Source organism: Lissotriton vulgaris, chromosome 1_1 (assembly GCF_964263255.1).
Source record: "Lissotriton vulgaris chromosome 1_1, aLisVul1.2, whole genome shotgun sequence".
NCBI lineage: Eukaryota > Metazoa > Chordata > Amphibia > Caudata > Salamandridae > Lissotriton > Lissotriton vulgaris.
In genome coordinates this window covers 761,447,099-761,459,577 of record NC_141685.1, presented here as the reverse complement: position 1 = coordinate 761,459,577, position 12,479 = coordinate 761,447,099, and the positions used below count along the sequence as shown (strand labels likewise).

Below are 12,479 nucleotides of genomic sequence, written 5' to 3'. Positions count from 1 at the left end.
ACGGACGCGGAGCCGCAGGGGACGCCTGCAGACGACGCCTACCGACGCGCAGGGGTACTGCTACGCAAAAGTTTCCGGATCCAGACTGACGCCTGGGGATATTCTAAGGTAAGGAATCTAACACTAACGTGTTTCTTTCAGATACATTATTCTTAAGTCTTTTTCTAGATCCTAATTATACCAAATAACTTTCACAACAATAACCTTAACCTTAACCCATAACCTTAACCTTAAACCTTCTCTCTTCTGTCAATACCTAAAAAGAGAGGGTCAATTTACCTGTAAGGCACAACAAAAATAACTATCATGAGTGCTGGCTCAGAATTCAAAGATTTGGCACTGTCATTTCCAGTTTTTAGGAGAATCCAAAAAATAAGGTCCAGATGCACCGAATAAAAGCAATAGTCTGGCTCACAATCCCAGTAAGATGCCTTCAAGAGCAAGCATGGCTGAGTAGGGCCTATGCTGAAAACGAGGTCCTGATCAGAGGTTCATTTAAGGAAAGACCTGCGCAGCCTGAACGTGCACTTTTGCTTTCACTGCCCTCAAGCATAACATGAACACTTCTGATCAAATGTCCTCAAAACATCAAGGTCTCTATAAATAATTGTCTTTTCCTTTAACTTATCCCTGTGTTCTGTATTTCTCACATTCCTGAAATAGTGAAAAATTACTCCTTACTTTTTGTACCCCAAAGGATGTCAGTCCGTAGAATTTGAATGGAGGGAGCAGACCCCCATTTGAGAGATTGGTAGAGACCCAAGAGAACCACTTAAAGGACCTACCTGGTAACCACCATTGGACAACATTGTCACAGGTGGACTAGAGTGAGTAAAGAAAAGAATATCATAACTGCAACCACTTGTAGAGCAAAGACATCAATTGAGGATTCATTAGAACATATCACTTCTACAGCAGGCCAGTCACGTAGAAGAGATTCACTCTAAAGCTTATTACACAGGACAGTATCTACTGCTAAAGAATTATTTTCTGTCTAACAATTTAAATAGGATTTTGTCTGGAAATGCAGGTTGCTTATTTGCACCACTGTTCTATACAAATTTCAAACACTGCCCCCGCCTTTAGGATGAACACCAATTGACAATCCAAATAGCGGAGCCTTGGATCCAAAACAAATTGCGAATGAGTAAAAATGGCACAAAATGAATTTAAAAAACAAAGAAACCCAACTGATGTGAACTGCAATAAATCATCAGCCCTCAACAATATAGAGTGGGATTGAGTTTATTTTTATTTTCATGTTTAACCGTGACCCCACAAACTATGAGGGAATTCAGACTAGGAGTGATAACTGATGGAGAATGATTGCATTCTAACAAACAAAGAGATAAGGTTAAACAAGCATTTACAATGCAATGGTCTCGGCATTGGAGCTATTGGCATTGCTCGTGATTTTTTTTTAAAATCATAAATAAATGGTTGTTACTTACATTGCCAATAGCTTAATCGTTAAATAAATGGCATTGTCATTTACAATGCCAATAGCTTAATTGCTCGCAAATGCATGACCTATTGCATTTACACCCACACAGAGCCCGAGTTCTTTGCAATGGAACCTGCCAGGGGCATTGTTACATTCTTATGTACAGTGTAATTTCTTTAAGAAATGTAGGAATGGTCGTATGCTATTGAATGCAACTTGTTTTTCTTTGATGGAGTTCTACATTCCACATGCTGGTGGAACTGTTTGGTTTTGCATCTGGAGAAGAGTTTATGCTGGACTCTGATGCAGGAAGATGTTTGCCGTGTTGTTAATAAAGGAACATCATTTTCACTTCATTTGACTGATCATTCATCCAATGGGGGTGAGGGGGGGGGGGGGGGTGGTGTGTGTGTGTGTGTGTGTATATATATATATATATATATATATATAGATATATAAAGGGTCAATATTGACTTACATATGGTTGGTCCCTGACCCTAATAGTAACAGAGATAAAAATAAACGATGGAGTACTCAAGTCAGTCTTATGTAATCAGGTGCAGGGGCTTAGCTTCAGGGGGTTGTTTTGAGTGTTTAACCCCCCTAATGAATGTTTTTGCAAGTAAATAGTTGGGTACAGATGCTTTTGGTCAGGTGTGGTGATGTGACTCTCGGATTTCACATGCACACAGACAAAACAAGGATTGGAAATGCGATAGGTCTCGCATTAGAAAAGTTGGAGCTATTGGTCTTCTAAATGACAAATATTTTATTTATTTGTTGGTTTTTAAAACAGCTAAATTGAGAGCTTTGTCATTTACAATGCCAATAGTTATAACTTTCGCGAATGTGACACCTATAGCATTTGGAATGCAACACTGAAGAGAGGGTGCTGCCACAGCACTTAGTCATTCAAACTAAAACCTCCCTCCTCTAGATTTGCTTGGTGTGTTTGGACCATGGAGGCTGCGAACATTGGAGGTTCGGGCACTGTGGCGGTGGTGTGTGTGTGTGTGTGTGTGTGTGTGGGAGGGTCTCTGTTTACATTTAGAGCGGAGCATAGGTATATAACCACCTCCCGCCTCACGGGGTTCACCGGTGGCCTACAAGTTGGAGACCCCCGGGTGAAATGCGCAGGGCCAGAGACTCCCCGGATACATATTTTGGCACCTGTAAGAAGTGGTGGACGGACGAAGTGGGAGAGTGGTGGGGGGTCAAGTGGGGAGGCTATAGAATGGAAGATATCTTGTGACGGGCTCCTGATCAGCTGCGAGTTTGTGCTGATAAAATGTGTTTTTATGTTACAGCTATAGAGATGCATCTGCTCTCGCGCGCGCTTGTCCACATGCCACAAGCCTGTACTTCACTTCCCAAGACACGTCTGCTAGGATCACACCCCCTTTTTGCTATGTACAACGGAATCCAACAATTCCACAGTTGCTGCTCCACTCAGTTTGCATTGAGCCCAGCAACTTAAACCTGCCTTTGGCCACATTATGTCTAATTTGCTTATTTGCTGCTTTTTGCACCGTCTCCATAAACGTGTCCCTACTTCAAAAGAAAAAAGACTAATCTTTTATAAAAAGTCGACAAAAACACCAACATCGCTGGATACATAAGAAAATGGAATACTGTATTTGATTTAGAAAGTTCTTTTTACATATAGATAAACACGCAAGTTAAGGAAACAATGGCCAGCGCCTGAGGGAGCTTAGCGGGGGCCATAAACTGCTATCAGATTCTCAGCAGAGCCTCTGCATAAAATGACTACAGCTGGCTCCTAAGCTCTCCAGAGCCCAGGGGCTCCTGGGCCCCCCGGGGGCGGACAATCAGGTTTGTCTGGGAATGGGAAGTGCGGGAGAGAGCGAGCGACGAGTGGGCATAGTGGAAGAAGTGGGGGGATGAAACAAAGAAAGAGAGAAGGGGCGAGAGGAGGAGGAAGGATAGAAAGATGAGAGATGGAGAGAGGGGAAAAGAAATCGAGAGAAATAGAAGAGAGACGAGGGAGAAAACAGATGCTCACAGAGAAACAGTACGAGAGGGGTTGTGTGGAGATATAGAGAGAAATAAAAAATGGGCGAAGCTAGGAGAGAGAGAAATGAAATGAAAAAAAAGGAGAGGCTGAAAAAATAACACGGCCTGGCGGCCGTGAGAGAGAGGGGAGGTGCTGGAGGCTGGGGAGGGGGAGGAGAAATGCGAGCAAAATAACACGGCCTGGCGGCCGTGAGAGAGAGGGGAGGTGCACCATGTTTAGCCCGGTGCAGTTCCAATGTCCTTTGCTCCCTTCTGTCCGCTGACCCTGTGGGTTGGAGGAGAAACCCCCCCACCTGCGGTGATCCCGACTTCTCACCTACTATCCTTTGTCTTCTGTGACGTCAGTAGATTAGTTTTCCCACTGTACTGTAGAAGCCGCGGCTTCAATGAGGCCGGATACAACTTTACAATGTGATAAAGAGGGGCAGCGTCACTCCACTGACCTTCATTAGATAGGTGGGTTACTGAGGGGGCGCTGTGCGGGGGAGGGGGTGCATGACAAGCTGCCGGCTGCTGTCTGCCATATGGTTAAAAGCAGCGCATGTGGTACATGCACTTAAGTGAAAGCCATATTTGATGAATGAGTTAGAAAGGAGATGGTGGCCAACCTGGAAAACGGAGGGCCATATACCCTAGCGCACAAACAGAATAAAGCCCCCGTATGTAAAGAGCGCTAAGAATCACAATGATGGCGTTCGCCAATTTTTGGGGTTTTTTATGGAAAAATATTTTGCCCCGTCGTAAAAGTCCCTCCCGAGTACCCTAACAGCAATAATATTAACACGGGCTGTAAACGCATTACTGTGGGCAATTCCCATTACATGATAGTTTCTTTTTTAACATTTGTTTTATAGCGCGAGCCAGGCTCGAGGGCATTAGAGCGCTTTACAAAGAACCAGGCGTCACGCATGTTTTTTCAACAAATTAAAGTTAGGAGATTTGTAACTGAGGCCTTTTACCAATGTCGTGAAACCCACCGCCAGTGACTGTTCCCTTAAGTGTCGAGTTATTGGGAGTCACCTAACACTAAGGCAGCAAGATGTTTTTGTTGCATTGTCTCCGTCACTGAAGCGGCAATTTACACATTTACGGCTGGGGTGAACCAAATGGGTGTTGCGCTCCTGCGTATGCAACAGGTACGACAACCCACTGCGTTTTCTTAGGGACTTGAGCGGCCAGGACTGTCTCTTATGCCCGGAGACTGTACTCCAAAAGCAAAAACCACAGTTGAATGCAGAACAATGTCATACATTCACTTCAGTACAGAGATCTGGGCCTAAATCCATCTGTACTGTACTCCAGCATTTTTCTTCTGTCGTTATAAGTGACTTGCTGTCGTTTAGACAGTGGTTGTGGGTTCTCTCTGCACAGTTGTCAGGCACTGTCGTCTCGGCGCGAGCCAATAAGAAGTACCAGTATTTTCTCAAAAGCAGGTTGTAGTCTGGGACTTTTAGTTCAAATTCCCGCATCGCAAGTGAGAGCTCAGATTTCCTGGCATGCAAAGCTCTGTGGGCGAAGGAATAAAGGGAAGTGTTTGAAGTTGCCCTTTGATCAGTCTGGCCACAGTGTTAACTGTGCTTCTTATTGACGTCAGTTTGATGGCTGCCTGGCCAGGCCAGTAGCATCTGAGAGGGTGAGAGGAGATGGGGGGGGAAGGGGGGGTGGGGGGGAGGCGACGAGAGGAGTGTGAGTCGCTGGAGCGATAGAGTGGGATACAACCTCATTGGGGGCGGTTGGGCCTCCAGTTGGCCGAGAGAAGTCCAGGGTAGGGTGGAGGGCACTGTGCCCGCCCAGCGAGAGCGGTTCCACAAGCTTGCTATCAGGCCGCAAACTTGATTGTAGCATTCTTTAGACTTTTCGCTGATACTTGAAGGATAACGCCTCCAAACTATTGGCAGGTTATAAAGTGAATGAAGCGGAGGTGGTGACAGCGAGAATGCGCCGAAGACGTGTGCTTTACCGCGCATCCTTGACGTAATGTCTCTCTCTTGCACCCATCAATTACTGAAAATTGCAATCAATTAGTTGCCGCCATCGCTCCCAAGGCGGGGGATGGGCACTGCCTTCTAGGTGGTACTCGGGTGTAAGGGGCTGGTAGGGGCCTCCCCGGGCGGAGGGGCAGATCCCTGAAGGTTTGAGCCTCCTCCTGGACGCATGCGAGCAGCTCCTGCAGAGTGCATCTCTGCCATGCCCTCGCTCCAATGTATGTGTCGAGCAATGCCCTGGGGACGCAGCAGCCCTCGCACTTTACGCGCTTTTCAGATACAATCGAACCTGATGCCTGGCAGCTACACCCAATCCCTAGGACACGCTCTGCCCAAGTTACAGAAGCAAAACAAAGGGGAATAACACAGTTATGCAATGCATTATTTAATTTTGTCCTTGTGTATACAATAATTGAAACAACCCAACAAGACCAGTAACCTGACAATAAATATGGCTTCCGGGGAGTAGTTAATACTAATCGAGTTACTTCTGAAGAGTACCAGCTAACCGCCATTTTGAGCGGTTTGGTTTTTGAGAGGGTAGTGTTTGGTTTAGTCTCATGTGTAGTGTGCTGCGCTTTTATTTCCAATGTGCACGTTAACCTTGAAAGTTGCAGCCGAGAGCTCAGGAGCCCTGTGTGTGGTCCAGAACCACCCCTCCCCCCGGACACACTCACACACACTCCTCTCGCAAAATACTGAAGGGGGCGTGCGTCCTCGAACCCTGTGGGCACGGGCAAAAGGTTCCTGGTACTGCGTCTGGCGGGGCCCACTGCCAGGTGGATCGCAGATCTCTTGCACACGCACGCAGACTGCGCAACCCTTGACCTTGGGCATACACTTGGAGATGCTTGGAATGATCATGAAGCCGGAGCTGTAGCGGTGCATTTAATGTTGATTGCTTCATGAGTGAATGCGTATGATCATATAGCACTACGAACACGAAATGGTGCGTTGATACCAGAATGATGGACGGTTCATCCCCTGCCTCGAAATGCAGACCAGCCATTCATATGTTACGGAGGTACAATTTTATTAGCAAAAACAAACAAACTGTTGAATTGCTGTACCTGCTACCCCCTTCAAAAGCCTACACGAGACAGGATTCCTTCCTTCATCCAAATCACGTTGAAAGAAGGGCAGCATGCTCAAACTAGTACGGCAGCCCGGGGGATCCATGTCCCTGTTGCTTCTGTGGGTTGGGACCCTGCAGGTTAAACATACGAAAGACACAGAGCTCTCGCTCGGACTTTCATCTCTTTGTGGTGGATACATAAACTAGTATCGATTAGTTGGGGTAATACTAGTCACTTAAAGCTCTGTATAATATTATATGTTAGGCAGCAGTTTACAACGCAATTCAGAATGTCTTGTCCCTACACCAGGCTCCTTCCGCTATTCATCACATTGCTTGTGTGACCCGGGTTGTTTTACAGTATCTAAAAACTCACATTTCTCCATTTGGCGTAACAACCCTCGGAATTGACCAGTCGACGCTTTTCTTGTTAAATTGTGAGCAGTGTAGAGAGGAGAACGCAGGAAGTTCTTTCAGCGGCGGTCGGGCTGAAATGGCTTCAGCAAAGTGTCGACATTTTCCGATTCGGGGTCGTGGTTTACTTTCTCTCCTCTTCCCATTGGCTGGAAGGTAAAATTCCAGCCAATGGGAAGGAGAGAAAGTAAATTGAAAGAAGCTTAGAAAAACGCCCCCGAATCTATAAAAGACTGGGCTTGATCCGAGTGACGCCCCTCTCCTCCAATGGCTGTCCTCTGTTTAGGAAGCCAGCCAATGCAGAAGAGGGGCGGGTTCCAAGCCCCTCTTAGAAACTTTAAATCTTCGGAGCTCCGCCCACACTGCTTACAGCAGTGCGACGGAGTCCTCGACCTAAAAAGAAGACTTTACAAAATAGAATGTCACACATCTCCATTTTTAGGTCTCGACCTAGCGTACACTGCGCAGCAGTGTTGGCGCTGGCCGAGATTTTATGTTAGCACAGTATTGGGGACTTGAACCCGCCCCTTCTTCCATTGGCTAGCTCCATAAATGGAGGCTAGCCATTGGAAGAGATGGTGGTTGTCAATCCCTCTTTCCCCCGTCACGACGCGATTCGTGGGCGTTTCTCGGTCTATTTTTAAGTCCCGCCCCTTTTTTCTGTGGCTGTTTTTTTTTAGTTGCCGGGATTGATTTCAGCGCTTTACTTTGCTTCTAGCACCTGGAAGCTCTTTGTCTGCTGTCCTAGCGCTTCACGTGCCTTGGCTGGTGCCCACCCGGCATTTGTCACCCCGTGTTGTGGCCGAGCGGCGAGGGTGCCACCCCGCTCATTACCGCCTTCATTGGCCACTTATGTGCCCCGTTTTATGATTCAATTCCCGAGGGAGCCTACCCCTCGAAAATCATCGCTGCGACCCCGAGCTCTCCCTGACCCCAGAGAAAGGCAGCCGCCGGCATCCCCACCCGGCCGCGCTGGGATTGGCCCAGCCGGCCGAGCCTCCCGCCGCGTCATCGGGGGAAGAGCCGGAAGCAAGAAGTGGCGCGAGCTTTCGTGGGGGCTCCCATGTCGAGGGGAGAGCCCCGCGGTGATGGCCCGGGTGCATCTGAAATGGTGGCCGAGGCCGCCAACGACAGTGCGGGGCTCCCGGAGTCCAGGGAAGCCCTGCGCTGAGGGAAGCCCCGCGAGTAATGTGCTGCCGGCTGGAGCCTCGGTGGCTCCACTTCTGCTTCTCCTGGCCAGGAAGTAGCAGCGCAGAGCCCTGCGGGCTCCGTGTTCCCATGGTTACCAGACAACTAATTTAAAAAAAAAGGCACCAGCGCGTTCAGGGTAGACCGGATCTGCCAGGGAATAGCTTAGTCAATGTGGTTTACCTTGCTTATTGAGGTCTTGCAAATTAGGAACAAAAGACGTGCTTTAAGGAAATTCAAGGGAGCGTTGCACAGAAATCTTGACTGACTGAGGGCTCCGCACATCTTGGCTGTAGTGTTTTGCTCGCCCTTCCTCGGTACCAAGTAAGTGTCTAAGCTTAGGTTCGCCTTTTGTTGTTGTTGTTTCCCTCTGTGGGGTGATGCGGTTTAGAATTTGCGGCTGCCAACGGATCGGGTATCATATTATGAAATGGTTTCAGTCTCTTGCAGCGTGCTCCATACCTCGTGAGGCAGACGATTTTACATCAAAGAAACTAGAGTTGTGGCTTTTGGTTTCCATAATCGGCGGCGCCCTCTCCACAGAGTTCACATTCAATTGTATCTGGGTTATGATTTGGGAGTAGTCTGTTTACATTTATTCATGGAAAAACTCAGTTGTGATCTCAATAGAAAGGGGCTTGTCGTTGTCAAGTGACCCCGTCTTCCTTGTGCCATTGTCTACAGGGTAAATCCGAGAGTAATGTCTGAATAAATTCCGGGTAGCGGTAAAACATTGGGTTTCTCAGAAAAGACTTTGTATGGCATAGACCGCACATTCAGGGGGGTTTGAAAAACATAGCTAGGGGGAGTGTCCGTGCCATTCACCGGTTTACTGTTACCAGCTGTTATTTTTAGGTCTCGACTGGCTTTTACGCCTGGATCAAGGGAGAGCAAGTGATTGTGGTTCATTAAGGTGTCATGTACTTGCACAAGTTCGTTTATGTATTGTGGTTGGGTGGATGGAGTCAGTGGATGAACGGAGTTGAGTGGTGGCTAGGTGGATGGACTTAGTAGGTGGATGAAGTGTGTGTGTGGCTGTGTGTGTCTGTAGCTGTGTCTGTGTATGTGTGTGAGTGGCTCTGTGTGTGTGTGGCGCTGCGTGTGGCTCTGTAGGTATGTATGTGTGTGGGACTCCGTGTGGGTCTGTGTGTTTGTGTGTGGCATTTGCGAGAGATTAAGCTATTGGCATTGTAAATGACAGTGCCATTTATTTATCTATTTTCAAAACCAACACATAATTAAAAATGTCGTCATTTACAATGCCAATAGCTCTAACTTTTTCAAAGGCGAGACTGATGCATTGTAAATGCTTGTTCAATTGGGGAATGCATGAGCCAATCCATTGTCATTCCTACGAAACAGCCTTGGACCTAATAAACGTAACTACTGCATTTGGTCCTCATTGCTCAATCAGTTTGGAAAAAGACTCAAGGCACTCGCAAAATGGTGCTGTTTTTTATGCAAATTCTGAATTCAAACATGTGGACGCCAAACATTCACCAGAACAGATGTCTTTTCTCCCTTACATGACACAAACAAGCAAAGGAGACTCATAATACAATTGTCAAACTCTGCCATTATTTAAGGCTATCCAAATTGCAGTAGCATGGACTACACACATACAAGTCACAGAAATTACATGATGTATCTACCTGGTCGGCTGGGAAGAGGAGGGAACGCTCCTGGATGATGAATGGGGATGAACTGCGAAGTGCTAACTGGCGTCGGTGTTACAGTAGTTTTTCTGACTTCTGAGACTGGTGTCTTTCTTAGTTCATTCTGGGACTTAACCTGCATGAAGAAAAAAAGAAATAAAAAAATGACCTTCAAGATGATACTTTCCAATTGGCCCAGAAATGGGAGTTACAGGGCGAACCTCAATTATGAATGTTGGTATTTGACACATAAAATTCAGCTGATAAATAGTCAAAATCTATGTGAACCTTCAGGAGAAAACTTGCAGCGTTCTCACAGAAATGCCAATTTCTGCATGTTATTCCACAAACATGCAAACCCAGTTTTTCCCCCCCACTGGCCTCCCCTTATTACCGGGACCCCCATTAAGTGCAATTCAGGGAAAAGAGAAAATAGCGTAGATTTTAATGGACCAGCCATAATGAGGCTTAGTCTTTGCTCTTCCTCCTTCACAGCTTCAGCCAAGTAATAGTGAAATTTTGGTTTGAAAAGTACAAGAAATATTTTCTGCACTGTATACTATGTATATTTTTTACCATATATTGTAACGTTTTATAGAAAACTATATATAAAGTTGTATGCAGAAAATAAGGAAACTTACGTCCCCAGTAAGCATCTGTTTATGGCATGTAGTCCTGTAGATGAACATGCTCTGCATACTCATGCCATGTAGTGTTGGGCTTGGACATGTACAACTTGTTTTTCTTCAATGAAGTCTTTTGAGTGACAAAGTAGAGACTCCTCCTATGACTGGTAATGCGCTTGGGCTCCATTGTTACATTGTTTTCCCGCATGCAGGTGAGGATGGAGAGGAGCATGAAAATGCACAAGGATGACCATGCAATAAAAAGGTAGAAAAGGAAGTACACCAAAAAAAGATCTGCAACAACACAAAGGCTTCCAGGGAAAAGGGTAAGCACATGTGGATCTTCAGCACTACACGCGACTAACATGCTTACATGGTAACATTTTCCATTTGTGGCTTATGTAGCTGCAGATACATGCTCCGCACAGAATGTAAAGCAGTTCTCCCCAAAGCCGTGGCTATACAGAGGATATTGCAGAAGGGTGAAATATTGTACATAGTTGCCCACTTTATTGTTCTGTTAGGAAATCCACACAGTAGGTGTTTGATGAACATTTGTGTGGTGCTGAGCAAGTAACTGCATTTCAGATATCAGTAATTAGGATTAATACCCAGAAAGGCCCCGGAGGCAGCTTTTTCCCCGCTTATTTTTACTGGTAGAATTCGACCTTGGAGGAGCAGGGAGCTACCTTTTGACCTTGGCATAGGGGGTTTGAATGCACTTGACTAGCCAGCCAGCTACCCCAGCATTTGAAATGGCATTGCCGTGGTGTGGTTTAGTGTAGGAGACAAATTTTAACTATATGATTTTGTTCATCAGTGCAGTACTAGGGCCCTCTTTACAGCTAGTGTGTGAAGGGCTCTCTATGCTACTGAGTTTAAAAAAACATTGGGAGTTCATTTGTCTGGTTAATGTTGAGAGGAGAGATCACATTAGGTATAAACTTTAAACTAGTTCTAAAGACAACCCTGTCAGCGTGAACTTTAAAAAAGGGTTCTTCAAAACTGAGAGGCTGAATCTCGCTCACATACCTGAGGGAAGTGATCGCGACTAAAAAGGATTATGTTACTTATCCAGTAAGTCTCTGTTATTGGCATGTAGAGCTGTTGATTCACATACTTTGGATACTCCTGCCATCTAGTGTTGGGTAAGAATGTTTGCAAGTTGTTTTTCTAGGAAGAAGTCTTTCCAAGTCACGAGGTAAAGTGACTCCTCCTTTCGGTAACAGTGTGCATGGGCATCGACTCCATTGTTAGATTGTTTTTCCATAAGAGGGTGAGAATGGAGTAAGTGTAGAACAGAGATGTCTATGTGTATGTGATGTAAAATGAGAAATGAAACAACTACTGGTGCCCGGGGAGGTGGGAGGGAGCATGTGAATCTGCAGCTCTACATGCCAAGAACAGATGCTGACTGGGTAAGTAACAATCCATTTGAAGCATGAATGCTGTAGATACACATGCTTTGCATAGACTATAAAGCAGTATTCTCCAGAAGCGGTGGCCAACAAGAAGGTGTTGCAGTGGTTTGCCAAAGTGTATCTGAAAGAGACTATTAGTTATGAATTCCTCACCTTCGAATTACCCCAGGCGTCAGACTAGACACAGAGAATTTTTCTTCAGCAGTACTCCTGCGAGTCGGCAGGTGATGTCGCAGTATCTACTTACACGCCGCCACTGCGCGCTAACATCAGTTCTTTCTTTTTCCGTGGCAGCCAGCGCAGATCCAAAGAGAGCGGTACCTCAAGTCATGTTTTGACTCTTTTTGCAACTTTTTATCGACATCTTTTTGAGTCGTTCGACTCCTGGTGCAAGTAGGGCTGTCCAGTCCTCGAACTGGCTTCAAGGCTTGCGACTCCCGTCGCAAATTGATGTCGGTTACGGACCCACACCTCGTGTGCCTTTGATATTTGGAGCACAACCACAAGTCGTGCTCTGACTGTCAGGCCATGACCCTGGAGTCTTTGCGGGAATGGTCCCAAAAGCTTCGAAGCCCGGCATTTGGCTCCGCGCCATTCAAGGAATCCCCCAGGAATCCAGGCCTGGATCCAGATTGGT

At 46.3% G+C, this 12,479-nt stretch overlaps 1 protein-coding gene across 4 annotated transcripts in view; it reads right to left on the bottom strand.

The window, feature by feature from the left end:
- Positions 1-12,479, bottom strand: part of SMG7 (SMG7 nonsense mediated mRNA decay factor) — a 582,851-nt gene that overhangs the window by 157,335 nt on the left and 413,037 nt on the right. For all 4 annotated transcript variants that reach the window (XM_086955704.1, XM_086955713.1, XM_086955721.1 and 1 more), the window contains exon 15: positions 9,793-9,931. In XM_086955704.1, coding sequence (XP_086811830.1) covers positions 9,793-9,931 — 139 coding nt within the window. The remainder of the gene's footprint in view (positions 1-9,792; positions 9,932-12,479) is intronic.